At 35.7% G+C, this 21,287-nt stretch overlaps 3 protein-coding genes across 6 annotated transcripts; all 3 read left to right on the forward strand.

The window, feature by feature from the left end:
• Nucleotides 1-1,129: 1,129 nt before the first annotated feature.
• LOC104762323 (auxin response factor 2) lies at nucleotides 1,130-6,034 on the forward strand. 2 transcript variants are annotated; one of them, XM_087497403.1, is made up of 17 exons: nucleotides 1,130-1,431; nucleotides 1,536-1,578; nucleotides 1,663-1,817; nucleotides 1,927-2,042; nucleotides 2,180-2,275; nucleotides 2,384-2,440; nucleotides 2,536-2,691; nucleotides 2,794-2,878; nucleotides 2,976-3,066; nucleotides 3,148-3,312; nucleotides 3,445-3,564; nucleotides 3,658-3,733; nucleotides 3,809-3,980; nucleotides 4,063-4,988; nucleotides 5,079-5,269; nucleotides 5,361-5,576; nucleotides 5,671-6,034. In XM_087497403.1, exons 3-16 carry the CDS (start codon nucleotides 1,673-1,675, stop codon nucleotides 5,536-5,538), a joined length of 2,574 nt encoding a protein of 857 aa, XP_087353529.1. In that variant the 5' UTR covers nucleotides 1,130-1,431; nucleotides 1,536-1,578; nucleotides 1,663-1,672; the 3' UTR covers nucleotides 5,539-5,576; nucleotides 5,671-6,034. The 2 variants fall into 2 exon arrangements, with proteins under 2 accessions (XP_087353529.1, XP_087353528.1); XM_087497402.1 differs by having other exon boundaries at nucleotides 1,536-1,817; nucleotides 4,051-4,988.
• Nucleotides 6,035-6,847: 813 nt separating this feature from the next.
• Nucleotides 6,848-8,295, forward strand: LOC104762324 (heat stress transcription factor B-2a). The gene is made up of 2 exons (XM_010485593.3): nucleotides 6,848-7,273; nucleotides 7,360-8,295. Exons 1-2 carry the CDS (start codon nucleotides 7,028-7,030, stop codon nucleotides 8,074-8,076), a joined length of 963 nt encoding a protein of 320 aa, XP_010483895.1. The 5' UTR covers nucleotides 6,848-7,027; the 3' UTR covers nucleotides 8,077-8,295.
• Nucleotides 8,296-9,921: 1,626 nt separating this feature from the next.
• LOC104762325 (uncharacterized) lies at nucleotides 9,922-12,091 on the forward strand. Of its 3 annotated transcripts, none has more exons than XM_087497405.1 (2): nucleotides 9,922-10,111; nucleotides 10,304-12,091. In XM_087497405.1, exon 2 carries the CDS (start codon nucleotides 10,315-10,317, stop codon nucleotides 11,731-11,733), a length of 1,419 nt encoding a protein of 472 aa, XP_087353531.1. In that variant the 5' UTR covers nucleotides 9,922-10,111; nucleotides 10,304-10,314; the 3' UTR covers nucleotides 11,734-12,091. The 3 variants fall into 3 exon arrangements, with proteins under 3 accessions (XP_087353531.1, XP_087353532.1, XP_087353533.1); XM_087497406.1 differs by having other exon boundaries at nucleotides 9,974-10,111; nucleotides 10,307-12,091; XM_087497407.1 differs by having other exon boundaries at nucleotides 9,992-10,111; nucleotides 10,274-12,091.
• Nucleotides 12,092-21,287: the final 9,196 nt, after the last annotated feature.

Here is a 21,287-nt window from a genome sequence, read left to right on the forward strand (position 1 = left end):
CTACTTAGAGTTTTCCAATTTTGTTAGTCCATCAAAATATTACATTTTTTAATACTTCCGGTTTTACAATATTCGACAATATTTTCTTTCCTTTTTTTTGTTTACGAGTAATTTGATATTATCTGAGTTGTAAACTGAATTAAGAGGAAATTAAAAGAAAAAAAAAAAAAACAATAATGAAACGTCTTTGTTTTTCCATAAAAAGGAAAACAGGGTAAAATTAAATACGAGAGATTCACGAGACGAAAATTCCCAAAAAAAGAGCGCACGTTAGCCTAAAAAAGACTGTGGAAAGTGACAATGGAAATATCTTTACATTTGCTAGAATACGCCGCTTTTTTTTTTTTTTTTTTTTTTGGTTCCGAGAAGAGTCTTGCCTGTTCACAGCACGACAAAGCCATTTCCCAATAAAAACACAACACCTTTCCCATTGACGCTCTTTCACAAACACCGTTATCTTCTTTATCCAACCAAAACCCGACGCTTGTTCTTAGACGTGTTGACGCCGTTAGTCCCATCTTATAAAGTAAAGCAGCAGCAGCCTTTATTACTTCCTGCTAATCTATCAATAATTACTATCCTCTCTAGACATTTTAATTTACTTTTCTCACCCCTAATTTCTCTAAACCACATCATGGGTTAATAATTTTCAACTCACGGTAAATAAATAATACTACCGCTAGATAGAAGAACCTTAGGTTTCTTATTTATAATAATCCAAATTCACTTTTCTTGTTTTTGGTCAACAATTTAAAGATGACTAAAATTGCTATATTTCTGGGGATATACGACTTGGAAATGTATGCAAAAAATGGGTCTTTTCTTCAAATTTTATCTTCTTAATATTTTTTTTTATATAGAAAAAAATTAAATATTAGAAAAGGATATGACAATATATTTTTAGGAAAAAAAGGCTTTTAAATTAAAAAAAATGTGAAAATAATAAGTCGAGGAAAGAAAGAAAGAAAATAATTTCGTCACTTGTCTTTCGCTTTGTGAGGTCGCGCAGACCCTGGTCCCCCGGAAATGGTTACAACCGGTTATAGCCGGTGCGAAAAAAGGAATGGTAACCGGTAAATGCCGGTCATTGGTATGGGTTAGAGAAGTTCACCCCGCGGTTGAAATGATTGAAGCCGAGTTTTGACTACTACTACTCTCTTGGTTTAGCCCTTTGGTCGCCTCGTACCCAGAAAAACAAAAGATAGGAAAGACCAAAGAAAAAAAAAAAAAAGATATAGAGATAGAGAGAGATAAAGAGAGAGAGAGAGAAAAAAAAACCTCTGAGAGACCACAGAAGAAGAAGAAGAGGAAATTGCTTGCCGTCGATGTTTCGAGCTTCTGCGACTCCGGTGTAAAGCCACAAGCGAGGAGAAAAGAGGAAAGCGAGAGAGAGAGAGAGAGCTTGGAGTCTGAATCGGAGACAATTTTGAGGTGAAATTTGGTGGTTTTCTCGTTTGATTTTAGGGTTTATATTATCTGATAGTTGTATCGAGTAATGTAAAGGAGCTAAAAACAGTGGTGATTGTGTTTGTCAGAGAGATAAGAGACCAAAGAAAGGAATCAAGTGGAGTTACCGAGGCGAGCTTTGAGCTTTTTTTTTTTCTGAGGTGGATTTGGTGGATATCGTCTGCTTTGAGTCTTATTTGGTATCAGATGAAACAGATCTGAAGGTATGGCGAGTTCGGAGGTTTCAATGAAAGGTAATCGTGGAGGAGAGAACTTTTCCTCCTCCGCTTTTACTGACCCAAAGGAGTCTAGAAATGTCTCCGTCCCCGGCGAGGGGCAAAACTGTCATTCTACCCGATCTGAGCGTGCTGGTATGTCTCCGTTTCCCAGTTTTTTTTTTTTCCCTCTTTTTGGTTTTTGCTTGGTTTTGGTTACAGACTGAGTTGATCTAACTAACCTTTTCTTAAATTTTCTTCATAGTCGACCCTGAAGCTGCTCTTTACAGAGAGCTATGGCACGCTTGTGCTGGTCCGCTTGTGACGGTTCCTAGACAAGATGACCGAGTCTTCTATTTCCCTCAAGGACATATCGAGCAGGTAAAGATTTTCATCTCTTGAGCTTTTACTATTTTAGGCTAAATCTTTGAGTTTACCCTTCTTTGATTCCTATCTGTATCTGTTGAGATATTTTTCTAATGATATTTGTCGGTTTCCATTGTGGATGCGGGGGTTAGGTGGAGGCATCGACGAACCAGGCAGCAGAACAGCAGATGCCTCTCTATGATCTTCCGTCAAAGCTTCTTTGTCGAGTTATTAATGTAGATTTAAAGGTAAGCTTTTTTTTTTTTTTTTTTTTTTTTTTTACTTCATTGGAAAAAGTTTGTTTATGAGTCTTGAATTGTCTGCTAACAAGAGTTTTTTTGTATATGATTTTACAGGCAGAGGCAGATACAGATGAAGTTTATGCGCAGATTACTCTTCTTCCTGAGGCTAACGTAAGTTGTGTTTTCTGATTTTATTGGTTTCAGGGTTGTTGGATGTTCTTATTCTTCAAGATACTGAAATGTATTTTTTGTTCTTTTCAACACAGCAAGACGAGAATGCAATTGAGAAGGAAGCGCCTCCTCCTCCACCCCCTAGGTTCCAGGTCCACTCGTTCTGCAAAACCTTGACGGCATCTGACACTAGTACGCACGGTGGATTTTCTGTTCTTAGGCGCCATGCGGATGAATGTCTCCCACCTCTGGTTGGTGTTTCATTTGCTTCTTCTTGTATACATTCGTTCGCTTATGTTTTCTTGAATTGTTCTACGTTTGCCTTCGATTCATTTTTTTGTTACTTCTTTCAGGATATGTCTCGACAACCACCAACTCAAGAGTTAGTTGCTAAGGATTTGCATGCAAATGAGTGGCGATTCAGGCATATATTCCGAGGTATAGGAATTTGTATGAGTAGCATATTATCACTTTTTTTGTTTTACTTTATGTTCCTCAAACTTATGTGGTTGTTGATGTCTCCGATAATGACCAGGTCAACCACGGAGGCATTTGCTTCAAAGTGGATGGAGTGTGTTTGTTAGCTCCAAAAGGCTAGTTGCAGGCGATGCGTTTATATTTCTAAGGTTTGTGGATTTCTTAGTTTCTTATTTTCTTGAGCTGTATCTGTTTTTTTCTATAATTTGAAATATCTGATTCTTCTACAGGGGAGAGAATGGAGAATTAAGAGTGGGTGTAAGGCGTGCGATGCGACAACAGGGAAATGTGCCATCTTCGGTTATATCTAGCCATAGCATGCATCTTGGAGTACTGGCTACCGCATGGCATGCCATTTCAACTGGGACTATGTTTACAGTCTACTACAAACCAAGGTTTGTCTTGGTATTAGCTCACAAAACAGCATTCAGTTTTGAGCTCTTTGCTGTTTGTGTCTCTATTTGTCTGATGCTTGGCAGTAAATTACTCTACTAAATGTTCCCACACTGTTGTTTTGTTTGATACAGGACGAGCCCATCTGAGTTTATTGTTCCGTTTGATCAGTATATGGAGTCTGTGAAGAATAACTACTCCATAGGCATGAGATTTAAAATGAGATTTGAAGGCGAAGAGGCTCCTGAGCAGAGGTAAAAACTCTCTTCTGCTTTTTAGATATTTTAGCTCTCAGCCTTTTTCCTTGCTGAATTATGAACCTAACATGTTTTATTGATTTATATTAGGTTTACGGGCACAATCGTTGGGACTGAAGACTCTGACCCCACTAGGTGGCCAAAATCAAAGTGGAGATCCCTCAAGGTATGACCTAGTTCCTAGAGAGGATTAAGACTATTGTTGAATAGAATGGATACTGATTGTTTAATTGTCATTCAGGTGAGATGGGATGAGACTTCTAGTATTCCTCGACCTGATAGAGTATCTCCGTGGAAAATAGAGCCAGCTCTTGCTCCTCCTGCTTTGAGTCCTGTTCCAATGCCTAGGCCTAAGAGGCCCAGATCTAACATAGCACCCTCATCTCCTGACTCTTCGATTCTTACTAGAGAAGGTAATGTTCCCTTCTTCCACTGTAGTAGTTCATATAGTAGTGTGTCTTAATATTATATTGAACTTGTCAGTTAACAATACAGGCACAGCTAAAGCGAACATGGACCCTTTACCAGCAAGCGGACTTTCAAGGGTCTTGCAAGGTCAAGAATACTCGACCTTGAGGACGAAACATACTGAGAGTGTAGAGTGTGATGCTCCTGAGAATTCTGTTGTGTGGCAATCCTCAGCGGATGATGATAAGGTTGACGTGGTTTCTGGTTCTAGAAGATATGGATCTGAAAACTGGATGTCCTCAGCCAGGCATGAACATACTTACACAGATTTGCTTTCCGGCTTTGGGACTACTAACATAGATCCACCCCATGGTCAGCGGATACCTTTTTATGACCATTCATCGTCACCTTCTATGCCTGCAAAGAAAATATCAAGTGATCCAGAGGGCAAGTTTGATTATCTTGCTAACCAGTGGCAGATGATGCACTCTGGTCTTTCTCTGAAGTTACATGAATCTCCCAAGGTACCTTCCGCAAGTGATACCTCTTTCCAAGGGCGAGGCAATGGTAAATACAGCGAATATCCGGTGCTTAATGGTCTATCGACCGAAAATACTGGTGGTAACTGGCCGATACGTCCACGTGCTTTGAATTATTTTGAGGAAGTGGTTCAGGCTCAGGCACAAGCTCAGGCTAGGGAGCAAGTAACGAAACAATCTATGACGATACAAGAGGAGACAGCGAAGTCAAGAGATGGGAACTGCAGGCTTTTTGGCATTCCTCTGAACAACAACATGAATGGGACAGATTCTTCCTTGTATCAGAGAAACAATTTGAATGATGCTGCGGGGCTTACCCAGATAGCATCACCAAAGGTTCAAGATCTTTCTGATCAGTCAAAAGGGTCAAAATCGACAAACGAACATCGCGAACAGGGAAGACCATTCCAGACTAATTATCCTCATCCAAAGGATGCTCATGCAAAAACCAGCTCAAGTAGGAGTTGCACGAAGGTACTTTTTACTATTATTAACCACAAAGAATATTTGGTGTTTGAAACTTCGAATACTTTGTTGACTAACACATGACACATTGGTTTATAGGTTCACAAGCAGGGAATCGCACTAGGCCGTTCAGTGGATCTTTCAAAGTTCCAAAACTATGAGGAAACAATCGCTGAGCTGGACAGGCTGTTTGAGTTCAATGGAGAGTTGATGGCTCCTAAGAAAGATTGGTTGATAGTTTACACAGATGATGAGAATGATATGATGCTGGTTGGAGACGATCCTTGGCAGTAAGTTATTGCAGTTTTTCCACCTACACTACCTTAATTTAGATCTATGTTAATGTGTGTTTTAAAACACTGACATAATGATGTTTCAAAGGGAGTTTTGTTGCATGGTTCGCAAAATCTTCATATACACTAAAGAGGAAGTGAGGAAGATGAACCCAGGGACTCTAAGCTGTAGGAGCGAGGAAGAAGCAGTCGTTGGGGAAGGATCAGATGCAAAGGACGCCAAGTCTGCATCAAATCCTTCATTGTCCAGCGCCGGGAACTCTTAAACAGAAAAAACCAGCCAGCCCTTTTGCTACAAGCCGAGGTATGAAAAAGCTATAGAAATAATGATAGACACGACCAAGTTTATTTCCTTACATACAACTTATGTTTGCTTTTTTTTTTTTTTGTAAAATCAGGAGGGTCATTTTGGTGGAGACTGGAGAGCAAAATGGGATGATGGGTTTATAAGATATGATATTAAAAATGCAATTTTTGAAGTATTTTGTTGGCCACTTAGATTATTAGCATCTCCCACCACCCCCTATTATATCTAATAATAATCTATATATATATATTATAAAGTAAACATAAAAAGGTTACAGGTATTATATAGTAGAATATGAAAGGCTCTTTTATTAAGTAGAAATGTGGTGTGGAGTTGTGTAGATGGAGGCTGCTATCGGTTCTTGTTTTATGTATTTTTTTTCTTCTTTCATCCAAAGATCTTTTTAAGTCTTCTATTGTTTATATATATTAAATCCAATGTACATAAGTTTTTTATGCTCTGCCTTTTTTAGAATAGTAGTCGTTTTAACGGTTTTAATGTCTAGTTAGCATTTTGTAGCATTTCGTATTCGACATGATTATATGCACGAAATTGTGAGACGTCTAGCAATCTGTTCCATTTCGAAACCTTACAGTTTAGCTTTTGTGATGTTTGTTCCATTCCATGTACAGTCTAAATAGTTAAGCACTCAATGAGCAAACTACGAAACCTCTTTTAAACAGTGAAAAAATTGTGGAAATGGACAGGGCTTTTTTTTGGCTTATATCTATGACCTCAAAGTCCATAAACTAAGCCATTAGAATCAGGAAAATTACACAAAAGCAAACTTGCATTTAGCTAAGACTCATTCGAGTTAAACCATATAAGGAACCCGCAGTCAACAATAGCACACTACCGCCTTAAGCCAGCCGACAATCTCAATCGTCACATAAAACCCCGAATAGTCGAATACGGTATCTTTATCTTGCTGAGTTGAAAGAAAAAAAAAAGAAAAAACCTTCAGTGTTGTTAAAACTGTTGCCCATTATTTTACAAACGATAAATAAAAAGTAAAAAACTGCAGAGTTCAATAAGTGTTTGTTGTCTCCTTCTCTTGCAATTTGTAAGTCTACCATGGATCCACATAAGCATATGGTGTGATGGTCTGAAGACTCTGAACCGATGACACATCAAATGAAAGCAGACAATGTTACAATAATTAAATTTACCAAAAAAAAATTCCAAATAAAACAATAAGATAAACTAACACTGTTAGACCCCACCACTTGGGTGGGCACACTATATGAGGGAATAAACACGCAACTCCATAGGAAGTTTCTTGAAGCCTAAAATATTACGCAGCTTCTCGATCTTTTTTATTTTTTTTTTAAAAACCATTTTTACATAACACAATCAATAATACTACTACTACTATTCTTTCTTTCTTTCGTTACTTTCAGGGGACACTTTGTTCTACTTAACAATTTTTTTTTTTTTAAAAGAAATCAATGAATTCTCCACCGGTGGACGCCATGACGACCGGAGAATCATTATCTCAGAGATCTATTCCGACGCCGTTTCTGACAAAAACATATAACCTTGTAGAAGATAGTTCAATCAACGACGTAATCTCATGGAACGAAGATGGTTCCTCTTTCATCGTATGGAATCCTACAGATTTCGCTAAAGATTTGCTTCCTAAACACTTCAAACACAACAATTTCTCAAGCTTCGTTCGTCAGCTCAACACTTACGTACGTTTTCTCATCTTCCATCGATTTCTTCTTTTATTCCATCGTTCTGTTTTATAATCTGTCTTTTTGTTTTGTTTCCTCAACAGGGGTTCAAAAAAGTAGTACCGGATCGATGGGAGTTTTCAAACGATTACTTCAAGAGAGGAGAGAAACGTCTTCTCCGTGAGATCCAACGTCGGAAAATAACAACGTCTCATCAAGCAGCAGCAGCTGTTACTACTCCTCCTTCCTCTTCGGAACAGAGACTCCAAACGACTCTTGTTGTGTCACCGTCCAACTCAGGGGAAGATCGTAACAATAATAACACACAGGTGATGTCGTCTTCTCCTCCGTCGTCTTGGTATGTTCAGACAACGACGGGGAACAATGGTGCAGGCTTATCAGTTGAGTTATTAGAAGAGAACGAGAAGCTTCGGAATCAGAACATTCAGCTTAACCGTGAGCTTACTCAGATGAAATCTGTTTGCGATAATATCTTTACTCTCATGTCTAGTTACGTCGGATCTCACCCTGATCGGAGTTATTCTCCGGGAGGGGGAGGTAGCAGTAGTCATCAACCGGTTGAGTTTTTACCGGCCAAGAAGCGGTTTTGTGATGTTGACGGTGAAGAAGAAGAAGAAGAAGCGAGTCCGAGACTGTTTGGTGTTCCGATAGGACTGAAACGTACGAGAAGTGAAGGACTTCATCAGGTGAAGACGGTTTCCACGACGACGGCGCCGGTTGGGGAGAAGAAGTCCGAGGAGGAGCCGCCGTGGTTGAGATATTATAATTATAATCGAACCAATCAGAGAGTTTGTAATTAAAAAAAAAAAAAAAAAGAAGCCAACGGTTGAGATTTGGTGTGTAGATATGTGCCGCGAAGTTGAGGATTAAAGCTTTTTTTTTTTGTTAAGACAAATCAGAGAAGCTCGTGTCCCATCTGTGTGTTTCAAGAAGTTTCATCAATCTTGACATCTTCTTTAACACTTTGTGTTTTACTATTTTTATTTAAATGAATAATTTTTTTTTTCTTTCTTGAAAAATAGTTAGGCTGTTTCTAGGCTTTCCTTTTTTGACATTTTCTTAAAATTCTTCTCATCTTTTTGTGTTTTTGTTTTTATAAGAAAATGAAAAAGACGTAAGAGATTAAATTATTAATGATGAAAATTGAAATTTGTAATGAAGCATCTGGAATCTCTCTCGTTTGGTGGGCGCGATTCAGGGAACGTGTTGTGGACCTAGCTTCCTCGATTATGATTATCACAAAGTAGATTTTCCAATTTTCTCATAATTGACTTAATGATTTATTATTATTACACGTTAAAATCTTGGTTTCTCAAAAATGATAAGAGTTCAATAGGTTAATATATAAACAATATTAGCTACATGTATCATAATATGTTTGATTGAATGTGTTATTGGGGATTTTATAGATTTTCTGTATCGTACTAGATTACAGATTGACTTAATGACTTGTTACACATTAAAATCTTGGTTTCTCAAAAATGTCAAGAGTTCAATTGGTTAGTATAAACAATATTACCAACATTATCATAATATGTTTGATTGAATGTGTTATTGGGGATTTTATAGATAGAGAAGGTTACGTGAAATTTTTTGCTCACTCAAATGATTTCGTTGAGATTTCACCGTCACTTGCAATGTGAAAATCGAAACGCATAACTTGCAAGGAAAGTGAGACATCAGCATCTAAACATTTTGAGTTTTTCGTCTTTTTTACCAATAACTACTTTTCAAAGAAAAAAAAATATTAGTATCTTGAAAAGTTATGAACACGATTGTGAGTTTGTAGAGAGGGTCCTTAGAAAACTCTCAAAGCAATACTATTTTCTAGAGTAAGAACCAGAACCAAGGAACTCACCGGAGTGAGGAGCATTAGCAGAAGCAAAGCCATGGTAAGGGTCAAAAGTTTAAACTTGATTTAATACTACTATTATAGACTCATTTATATGTAACATATCTGCAATTTTGTCCATCAATTGACTCTTGATCGTATAATTTGTCAATGTTGAGTTGTTGACAATAACTTATGTGTGATGTGTCTATGCATTTTGTTCACATACAACAACAACACATTTAAATTATAGTGAATTGTCTTCTTTCCCCAAATAATGTTGTCTCTAGTTTGCTACATTAGCCACACAAAAAAAAAAAAAAAAGAACACCAAACTAACATAGGCTCTGAATGAAAAAAAAATAGATTTCCTAAAATTTAAGAAAACAATATTTTGAAGGATTTGAGCAATTACTTCGTAAAATCTAAAAACCATATTTTGTAGGTTTTTCAGCGTGAGTTTTTTTTCTAATATATATATATATATATATATTTTAATTTACTTAAATTCCAAAACAAACTAAGGCCTTGAATGGTGATGATGATAATAATTTTGCAATAATGTGTTTTCTATATGTAATAAATGTATGTTTTTTTGCATCATTGTATTTTTTTATCATTTAATAAAAATTCATAATCATTATTTTACTATTTAAAAATAAATATTATACATAAAAACTAAAAACTAATCAAATTACCTTTTAAGATTTTGCAAAAACTAAAATCTACACCAAAAATAAAAAAAAACTAAAATAATCAAAAACCAAAAGCTAACTAAAATCTAAAAAGCACCTATTCATGGCCATAGTTTAAACTGTAGATAACCGGTTAACTAACCGGTTAAAGTTATAAAATAAAGTGAATTTGGTTTATGACACTGGTTAGACCCTAAACCCATTCATTGACTTGTTTGGTCACTCTCTTCTCTCTCTCCGCCGCGCTCTCTTCTCTCTGGATCGAGCAAAATCGGAACCTATTCGATTGTTTTCATCTTCTTCGTCAAGGTTTGTGTTTGATTTCAACGTATACTGATTCAAAGACCTAACTTTTTTCCCCTTCGATTAGATTAGGAAAGGAATCAAATTTTTGTTTAACCTAAGCTGTGGAATATATATATGAAAAAATCGTTAACTTTTTTTTTTGTTTGTTTGTGGTGGTGAATTTAGGATCTTATGAATCTCTATTCTCTTATGTAGCAGGCCAAAGTATGGAGCTTTCTGATGTAAACAACGGCAAGAGCACAAGACCAAAGCAGCCTCCAAAACGTTTCATCAAGAACCAAATCCCTGAATCAATCCTCAACGATGCGTCTCTCAACGCTGCTATCTCAATCCTACCTTCAATTTACCAGTTTGAGGTACACAAGTGCGTTTGGCGGATCAAATCGTTGAAAGCTAAACGCATAGCTCTGCAGCTTCCTGAGGGTCTTCTTATGTACGCACTCACACTCTCTGACATCTTCACATCTTTTGCTGGAGCTTCTCACTGTTTTGTACTCGGTGATGTCACTTATGGAGCTTGCTGTGTTGATGATTTCTCTGCGGTTGCTCTTGGTGCTGACTTGCTTATTCACTATGGACATAGTTGTCTTGTCCCTATTGACTCTACCAAAATCCCTTGCCTTTATGTTTTTGTCGATATACAGATCGATGTTAAATGCTTGTTGAACACCATCCATCTCAATCTCTCGAATGATGCCAAGAACATCATTCTTGCAGGCACGATTCAGTTTACTTCGGCTATTAGAGCTGTGAAGCCTGATTTAGAGAAGCTAGGTTTCAATGTTTTGATCCCTCAGTCAAAGCCTTTATCAGCTGGTGAAGTCCTTGGCTGTACAGCTCCAAAGATTAAGATGGTTGAGGGTTGTGAAGACCAAGTACTTGTGTTTGTAGCTGACGGGAGGTTCCATCTTGAAGCAATGATGATAGCCAATCCAAATATCAAGGCGTTTAGGTACGATCCATATCTTGGAAAGCTGTTTTTAGAGGAGTATGATCATAAGGGAATGAGGGCGACGAGAAGGAGAGCAATTGCAAGGGCCATGGATGCAAAAACTTGGGGGATTGTGTTGGGGACATTGGGAAGGCAAGGGAATCCTAAGATTCTTGAGATGTTAGAGAAGAAAATGAAGGAGAATGGGATAGATAGCACAGTTGTTTTAATGTCAGAACTTAGCCCTACAAGAGTAGCACTATTTGAAGATTCGGTGGATGCTTGGGTTCAAATAGCATGCCCAAGGCTTTCTATTGATTGGGGTGAGGCCTTTCTTAAACCGCTTCTAACAACTTATGAAGCTGAGATTGCTCTAGGATACCTCAGCGGTTGGTGGAAGAAGGATACTTCGAGCAGAGGAGATTCTTTGGCTGGCTGTTGCAAAGAGAAGAACGAAACAAGTTGTGCGTGTAGTAGTAATGAGTACGTGGAAAATGATAAGAAAGAGGATGATGATGGGGCACTCGATGGAGACTATCCAATGGATTATTACGCACAAGAAGGTGGAGAATGGAACTCTTCATATCTCAAGAAGTCATCTCGTCCCATTCGAAGAAACCCTTTACCTTCTTCTATAGTTTCCCACAGAGTAGCTGATATAACCCAAGTCGGCGAATGTGTTGTTGATTATTAGCTTGGGGAAGTCTTGAAGTGAAACTGTCGACTCTGTATGAGTTGTTGACAGAAGTTGAAGAGTGAAGACTCATATGCAGTTTTTCTATACAAGCCGTGAGGATTAAAGGGCTGTTTGTAGAGAGGCTACAACACTTGTTTCTCTCGTTTACTGAGATTTTGTCTGCTCACTTTTTGTTTTGATAAAACAAAATGGTGATAGAAGTGAAAAATATAGGCCCTGCAGTAAAAAATACTGATGATGTTTATTGCAGATCTGATTAGGTTGAAGTTTTGGTTTAGCCTTGTTTTGATCCGGCCTCATGTTTTTTATTATTATAATTCTACATAAATGAACTCCAGAATCTGATTTTCTACAACATTAAAACAACTACAACAAAAATCCTAAACTATAATTACAGACAAACCAATCACCTACTGTATAACAGATTAAAAACTTGTGCTCCACCATTTAATCTTTTTCTGTTCTAAACTTATGATATACTTCCTCTCTATTAGAATAGATGATTTTTTGAGATTTTCACATAAATTAAGAAAATATTTAATGTTTAGCAATAAATACATTATTATTCATAATAACATATTTTTATAATTATTAACCAATAGTAATTCATCAAAGTTTTAAATTCTCAATCAATGATTCTTGAAATTTGTAATTTTCTAGTAATAATTGATAAAAATATACAGAAAATCATCTATTGTGATACAAGAAAAAAATTCTAAAAAAACCATGTATTGTGATACATAGGGAGTATTTTTTTTTTGGTAAGAAAACTTTTTAGCTGTTATACCCACACAAAAAAAAAACACTTTAATTGTAATGCATAAAAGAGCTGATTGGTAAAAGCTAGTTATATCATAATAAGCCACTCTTTGTGATTTTCTGTTCATCATAATGGAATCTTCATTATAAATCATTAAATCTATATATGTACACATTTGAGATGAAATAGCCGAAGTACATATATTTTTACACAGCTTGAAACTACACCGACTAATTAATAGTTTAATACCATCATCAGTAATTTGAAACTTCATAAATTCCACAAACAGATTATTTCACTTTTATAAGGATTCAACTTCAAATATAGAGATCAACCACTTATTTCTTTTAATTAGATTTAATTTTTGAAAACACAATAGAGTTAATTATTCTTGCAGTTTGAGCTGACTATATTAATGTGAATGAATTTATGAGTTTAATCGATTTACACTGAATATCAAAATGGAGAAATATATATGGTTGGTTGTATACTTGTAGTACACTGACAAAAAAGAAAGAAAGAAAGATATGGTCGCACACTAGTGTTTTTGGACCTTACGTCAAAGTAGAAGAAGGGATAAGAAATTAGGGTCGCACACCACTTGGGCGTCATTTATTTATTTGTTTCGTTGAAAAATCATATGTCCCAATTCCACCACTTCACTGTCTCCTGCCCCTCTTTCTTTGCAATCTAATATACCTGTTATCTTTTTCTTCCCCTTCTTTTTTATATGCCAAACAACGTTAATACACTGTAGGTTATCTTTGTAATAAGTGGTTATTTGTGTATTCTAATTCATATGTCCCAATACCACCATAATTCTTTGTGTATAAAAAGTAAGTCAAACAAATTTACTCTATTCTACAAATTTATAGGCTTGACAAAGAAATCAACAATAAAATTATTTTTTAAAATTTGCTTTCAGTACTTGACATATGTCACTTCTGAAATTGAAATTGACACCTGTCTATCAAAAAAAACTTTAATCCTCATTTTTGGCTTACTACATCATTGCAATAACCAATTTGGCTTCGACATTTAAGGAAGCTCTAACTGATTGCCACGTAGTACATGTATAACTCACCTATCTTCTTTTTCTTCCCTTTTTTTTCTCATGCTAAACAAGGTCAATGGATTGTGTGTTATATTTGTAATAAGTGGTTATTGTGTATGTAAAAAAAATCAAACAAATTTATCCTCTTCTATAAATTTATCGACTTCTTCCCCAAAATAATAACGTCAAAAGAATCTACAAAAAAGTTTCCTTTTAAGACTTGCTTTCAGATTTTGACACGTGACACTTTGGAGTTGACATTTGTATATGAATGAAAAAAACTTTAATCATCATTTTTTGCTTACTGCATTATTGCAATAACCAATTTTCACAAATAGGCAAAAACCAGATTCCAAACATGGGTCATACTCGTACATGAAGCCCACATTTATACATGTTCATTTTTATTTTAATTTAAAACCATATATTTTCCTCTATTTTAAACCTAAAATGTCAAACAATTAAAATACATCACCTTAAATTTGGTGTATTCCTAATTCTATTAAAGAGGCATTAATTCCATTCGATACAATGCTATAAATTGGAAACGCAAAATGTTTCCTTATATGAAAATATTTTATTAAAACCAGTATCTAATATAATTGTTTGGAACAAAAACTGAAGCCCTTCCTCATATCCTGCAGAAATTTTCAACTCATTCAAAATATATAGGCTCTCCAGTTATGCTCTTACAAAACATGAATAAAAAAGAAGGACTTTGCAATGAACCAAATTAGTTGTCACATGTTTGGGTGCTAGAGTCATTGAAGCAAATATCTTAATTGGTACAACAGTTGGAAACAAGGTTGTCATCGCAAGGATAATACTCTCTCCACCCAATTCTAAGTGGTTGTTCAAATTAAAAAGACGTCAGTTCCCCCTTCGTTTGACCTATGCAATGACTATTAATAAAAACCAAAGAAAAAGCTTAGAAAAAGTTGGTTTATATATTTTCCAAAACCATATTTCAGGCATGGACAATTTTATGTCGCGTTATCTAGAATAACATCAAAAGCAAGTTTGAAGGTTCTGAACATGGTGAACATAGACGAGGAGAGATATTCAGTTACACAGAAGTATTCAACTATGTCACAAAGTCTATGTAAAAGAAGGTAATCTCTCAATTAAATATTAAATAGGATCGATCATAATCTCTACAACTTACTTGCATACAAAAAAAAAAAACTCTACAACTTACTAACAACGATAAGAAGACGTTAATTCCCCTTGTGTTAGAGCTACACAATATAATGAGTATTAATAAAAGCCAAGGAATAATCTTAGAAAAAGTTGGTTATATATTTCCCAAAACCAGATTTCAGTCATGGACAATTGTATGTCGCATTATCTAGAGTAACATCAGAAGCAGGTTTGAAGGTTCTGAACATGGTGAACATGGACGAGGAGAGACATACAGTTACACAGAAATATTCAACAATGTCACCAAGTTTACGTTAAAGAAGGTATTCTCTCAATTTAATATTAAATAGGAGCAGATCATAAACTCTATAACTTACTTGCATACAAAAGAACAAAAACCCTACATACTTGGTTATATATGAGATTACAAATTCAGAATAACTTGGCTATATATGAGATTACAAATTCAGAATAACTTGGACCAATTCATACATATGCGAGAGACGACTTATAGTAAGAAAGGGCTCTCTCTTCATTCATTTTTAAATTAATAAATCAGTATCTAATCAATATTGTAATAATCTGTAGGTAAAATATCCCCATATAAACAATGCTGGATGTAATTTCCGATATCATTAACTGAATGTTGAGAGGTTTGTGTCTCCCCAGACGTAGCAGTGAACTGGGTAAATAATATTTATCCGTCTTTGCTGCTTTAATTAGATAGAATTAGAGAGAACTCAGATAAGTTCACAAGAACCAAATAAAACATTTTACCAAAAACATACACGAGACTCTACATTTAAAAGAATACAACTACTTTTAAAATTGGTAACCAAGAAAAACCCCAAATGGGACAACTAAAGCATGAATTATTTTATAATTTTGACGTAACACTTTGACTATTTACAATCAAACTACGTAACTTACTTAGCTTTTATAGAAAATTGTTTAGATTACAAAATGATAAAAGAATAATGACCAATAAATATATACAAATATGTAACAATTCATAAGTCTGACGGCTACAAGAATAATCACACAACAACAATGAAATACAAAAAATAATGACAATTAAATGGAAAAAATTTGCAAAGCAATACCAACATATGTCCGAATATATACATAGCAATTCCAACACCATCAACAAACAATCACTCAAACCCCCAAAAACACCATCATTTTTAAAAAAAAGTTCTGTAATATAAGTAAGCTCTATACAATGTAGTATGAAATAAGCTTAACAGCAACACAATCACACAACCAACTCATTCTCAAAATTAAAAGATCACATGAATACGAAATCAACATCAGCTACAAAATCTCATATTCTCCAACAAGTAGATACTAGAATCAAATAATACAAAAATAAACTAATTACCATTTATGGTAAACAAAAAAAATATGTATATAGAAATAACCTGGTGTAACGCACGAGACTATTCCTAGTAATAAATAATGCAAACTTCATTTATTCATTTCATTGTATATATAAAGAAATGTACATTAAAAAATGAATACCATAATTAATTTTTTTTGTTGTGACATAAATTAATTTTTCTTGATCCAAATGTTTAATATTGTATAGAGAGGCCAAACTTGCCAAATAGTATACATAAAAAGAAAGAACATACTGACTACTGTAGCATGAATTTTCACTACAAGAAAACACGCGTTTTGCGAGGACGACTTGCGACGGAATACAGCTCTCGCAAATTTGTGGTGGATTTGCGAAGACAGTACGAGAAAAGAAAATTCCATAGCACATCCCTCGCAAAATTGCGAGGAAGCCAGTCGTCGCAATTCCGCTGCTCATTTGCGAGGCATTTACGACAAATTCGCAGGAAAGGTCACCCTCCTCTCAAATCAATCGCAATATTGCGACGCATTTGTGAAAATAGTATCCATAGCAAGATTGCTATGGACGTGCGAGTGAATTGCGATAGCCATAGCAAATCCATTGCAAAATTAGGAATTTTTTTTTTTTGATAAATATTACAAAACTTAATATAATTATTCTGAAATATATTTCAATATGTTCATAAGGTGAATTATTCTGAAATTCATTACTAATATATTACTATTAATGATTAAAAAGATGATTGGAAAGAAGATGATGAGACCTTGGACCTTATAATATACTTGAAAGTTAATTTTACTAACTTTTAAAATTATTTTGATGGTTTTTATAAATTAAATATACTAGGTTTGCGACATATTTGCAACAGATTTGCTAGATATATAGCAAATGCGTCGCAAATCCATCGCAAAACATTAATCGTCGCTATTCCCTCGCAAATGAAAACTTCAAACCCTAACCCCTAAACCCTAAACCCTAAAGACTAATAACATTACTATTAATGATTAAAAAGATGAATCCAACACTTATAATCATAGATAGGGCAGTGCAACACAAAATTGTTGGAGAATTATAAAATTTTGGAATATTTGTCTAAATGTAATGAACATGTATATGATATAGTGTAAAAGATAGTTAATGATTGGAGGAATATGCAAAATTGGACAATTTTGGAAGTTTGATGATAGAGAAGAGTATGATGAGCTTATAGGACCTTATAATATACTTGCAAGTTCATTTGACTAATTTTTTTAAATTATTTTGATGGTTTTTGTAAATTAGGTATTCAAGGATTGCGACAAATTTGCGAGTAATCCGCTAGATGCATAGCAAATGCGTCGCAAATCCATTGCAAAAAAACTTAAACCATAGCAATTCCCTCGCAAATGACAACATTAAACCCTTGATCCTGAACCCCTTATAACTAATTACAATACTTTTAATGATTAAAAAGGTGAATCCAAGATTTATAATCAAAGATATGACACAAATGTCATTTTCAAAACCTAAACCCTAAATTAGTCGCAAATCCATCGCAAATTGCTCAAATAGTAGCAATTCCCTCGCAAATGACACTTCAAAACCTAAACCCAAAAGACTTTACGAGGGATTTGCTACGGTCTCTCGTAATTCTCTCGCAAAGTCTAGAAATATTAATTATATATTTTAATATGGTTGCTAGGGATTTGCGAGGGACCATAGCTAATCCCTAGCAATATTTGCGTGGGATTTGCGACGCAGTATTTTTCTATATAAGTAAAAAACCTAGTTTGAGGGAAGCTCAAACCTCGACTAATCCGCAGCCAAAAAAACCCTAGTTCCCTAATCCTTCTCTTCTCTGATTTCCTCTTTCTTCTCCGATCTCTTCTGTCTTTTCCGGTGAGTCTCTTCTCCGGTTAACCCTTCTCGAACCCTTCTCCTCCTCTCCTCATCTCCTCTTCTATCTTCTTCTCAAACCCTTCTCGAACCCTTCTCCTCCTCTTCTCGAAGGTCCGATAAGTCTCCTCCTCTCCTATTCTATCTCTTTGTTTGGGGTTTTGATTTGGGGTTTAGGGTTTCGATTCGATTTTAGGGTTTCGAATTTGGGGATTCAATTGGAGGTTTAGGGTTATGATTCGATTTGGGTTTTAATTCGATTTTAGGGTTTCGAATTTGGGGATTCAATTGGGGATTTAGGGTTATGATTCGATTTGAGGTTTAATTCGATTTTAGGGTTTCGACTTTGGGGATTCAATTTGGGGTTTAGGGATTCAATTTAGGGTTTCGAATTTAGGTTCTAATGATTTTGGGGGTTTTGATTGAATTTGATTTGGGGGGGTTAATTCTAACCAGATTTTTGTTCTGCTTTCAGATGTCGACTAATGAGCAACACGGTTCTGTAAACCAAAACGTTTACAGAAGATTCATCTCTTATCAAGGTTTAACTCCTCCCGTCACTACTCGAAGGACAACTTCTGCTTCTGCTCATCCCCAAAGGTTACCTTCTCCCGCTTCTTCTCAAGGTACATCACCGGCGATGCAGGATAATCTACATGGAAGCTCTCCGGCGATGTCTAATGATCCTCCTCAGCAATCAACTTCTCGTATGTCTCCACAACATTCATTTTTTATTTTGGAAGAGTTACTTGCAAGTCCCGGACGTGCTTTCTTACCAAAACTAGATCCTAAGCGTCCTCCGGGTACCCTCTGGTAATTATCTTCTCCTGTCTAATTTTTTTTTTTGTTGTTTCATAGTACCTCATTCGATTTATCCTTTGCTTTGTAGGTTTGACCAGGACCCTTATGTGGCTGCTACTGTCCTGGCCATTTTTGAAAGAGATTTCAAGCATGCTCATGCCAATTGGACCCAAACACCAGGTCCGGTTGTAAATCGGTGCTTTGAAACTTTTGCGGTAAGTCTACTTTGTGTTTTATGTGTTTTAAATATAGTTTTTGTGTTTTAATTACTAATGCATGTGATGTTTGTTGAAGCAAACATGTAACTGGGACCCGTCCATCAACGAAAGAGTCAGAACTGAGTTTGAAACCAAGTTGAAGACTCGGATGAGTGATCAAGTGTCTCGGTGGAAGGGTAAGTGGAAGCGAAAAGGTGATGAAGCAATGCCGCGGTGGCTTGATCCTACAGTATGGGAAGGCTTGGTCAAGTTTTGGCTTGAACCAAAGTCAGAAGCAAAGAGTATCAACAGTCGTAATGCTCGTTACAGTGATCCTGATGGCCCCGGAATACACAAACACCGATCTGGTCAGACATCTTTTAAAGCCCGAGCACGAAAGCATGTAAGTATTTTTCTTAAAGTTATTTAGTTAAGACTTGTTTATTCACTGTTTATGAGCATTGATCACTGTCTAACTCTTGTGTTAGTCTGAGAAGACCAGTGATCCACTACCTGATTTCCTGCTTGCCCTAGAAGAGACTCATAGGAAACCTGATGGGTCTTTCGTTGATGGAATGTCTGAGAAAGTCTACCATCAAGTGTCATCGAGGATAGCTGAAGCTGAATCTTTGCTACTCTCTAGGGATAATGTGGAGAGCAGTGCTTCCGGCGGGTTATCTCTTACCGCAAAGAACCAAATATATGCTGAGGTAATTGTTGGTGTGTTTATATGTTGCTTACTTTTTGCAAGTTTCTCTTCTTGCAAGTTCATTGTTTATGTTGGTGTGTTATAGTTTCTCTTTTTATCAATGTCTAAATGTCTAACGGTTGTTTATGTTGGTGTGTCTCTCTTATGTTGGCAGGTTGCTCCAAAGAAAAAGAACCGGATATATGGGGTTGGGAACTTGCAAGCAGAAGCATCATCAACTCACATTAGACAACCGCCTCCTCCTACTGAAGATACAAATGATCTAGCTGGAAAGCTTGCTGCTGCCGAAGCTACCCTCGTAAGTCAGGCGACTCAGTTGGAGAAGATGCATAGTTATGATGCTTACTTTGATTATCTTGCAGAGAAAGATCCAGAGTTTGCTGCAAGGTTTCGCCGAGAGGATCCAGCTGCCGGAAACACAACCACCGATGAGGCAACTGGCGGAGAAGCTACCTGCGGCCAAGCAACCTGACTCCCTCTCTTTCTCTTAATGTGTAATGTGTAATGTGTACTGTTTAGCTTAGAACACTTGATCTCCCTTCTAATGTTTAATGTTTAATTTGTAATGAACACTTGATCTCCCTTGTAATGTGTAATGTTTAATTTGCATAACTTATAAAGTTTAATTCTAATTGCAGGTTTAATCTTAATTACAAATTTAATTCAAATTGCCGGTTAGATCCTAATTAAGCTAACTGGCAATTAAAATTTTAATTTTTTTTATACCATTATTATTATTTGCGACGGAAAAAATAATTGCAAAAGCATCGCAAATTTGCGAGAGAGTTACTAGATACCACATTTGCGAGGAAATTGCTTTTTAAATATGTCCTCACAATTTGCGATTAGTATGCGAGAGAATATTTTCCCTCGCAAAAGTTGCGAGAGATTTGCGACACTGGCCGATTTGCGAAAAGCGACGCTTTTGTCGTTTTGCGAGGGATTCGCTACATATTCTTCCATCGCAAAATGCGTGTTTTTTTGTAGTGTTTTAACAATGCCACCTTTCTTAATATTTGAAATATCGTCAAGCAACTATTGCTTCTTCAGAGATTCACATGCAAAAAGATAAGAGTGCGTCCCTAGAATTATAGTTTTGCCTAATATGGTCGAGGCTCAAATTCGAACACCATTTGACATTTTCTATGCTCTATCTAAAATTTGGTTCAGTTCAATATTATAAATTTTATGATCCTATATTGCCATCCGTACGTGTGTTCCAAGTCAAATCACATGTTAGTGATTTACTCATAGTTTTGACTCCAAATATGTCCACGATATAATATAAAAAGTTTGTATTTGCTTTATAAATGTTCTAACGACACGAAGAAACATTTCCTTAATACTGTTTTGAGTTAGGCTAAAAGCTAGAATATGTTACTATGTCAGCACCAATCAAATCATCAACGTGTTAGATTCCATGCAGACAAAATTTTTAGTTGTGGTTTATGTCGTCAACTAGAATCTATGTGTGCACTTGGTTATTATGTTATCATTATATTCATAAATTTAGTCAAAAATTATTGAAATCTATGTGCAGTTGGTTATTATGTTATCAATTTGATCAGCCTCAAAAAGAATACTGGAATTTATTATTTTATATAAAAAACTACTGGTATAGAGATATATACGATATGATTGTTACAGAACAAACA

Source organism: Camelina sativa, chromosome 18 (assembly GCF_030686135.1).
Source record: "Camelina sativa cultivar CO46 ecotype springtype chromosome 18, ASM3068613v1".
NCBI classification, from domain to species: domain Eukaryota; kingdom Viridiplantae; phylum Streptophyta; class Magnoliopsida; order Brassicales; family Brassicaceae; genus Camelina; species Camelina sativa.

Bases quoted from the DNA above. Each gene is read 5' to 3' on its own strand.
- LOC104762325 (XM_087497405.1), top strand. From the start codon at position 10,315: ATGGAGCTTTCTGATGTAAACAACGGCAAGAGCACAAGACCAAAGCAG.
- LOC104762324 (XM_010485593.3), top strand. From the start codon at position 7,028: ATGAATTCTCCACCGGTGGACGCCATGACGACCGGAGAATCATTATCT. The intron at 7,274-7,359 runs GTACGTTTTCTC...TTTCCTCAACAG, and splicing joins TTCGTCAGCTCAACACTTAC to GGGTTCAAAAAAGTAGTACC.
- LOC104762323 (XM_087497402.1), top strand. From the start codon at position 1,673: ATGGCGAGTTCGGAGGTTTCAATGAAAGGTAATCGTGGAGGAGAGAAC. The intron at 2,879-2,975 runs GTATAGGAATTT...GATAATGACCAG, and splicing joins ATTCAGGCATATATTCCGAG to GTCAACCACGGAGGCATTTG. The intron at 3,734-3,808 runs GTATGACCTAGT...ATTGTCATTCAG, and splicing joins CAAAGTGGAGATCCCTCAAG to GTGAGATGGGATGAGACTTC.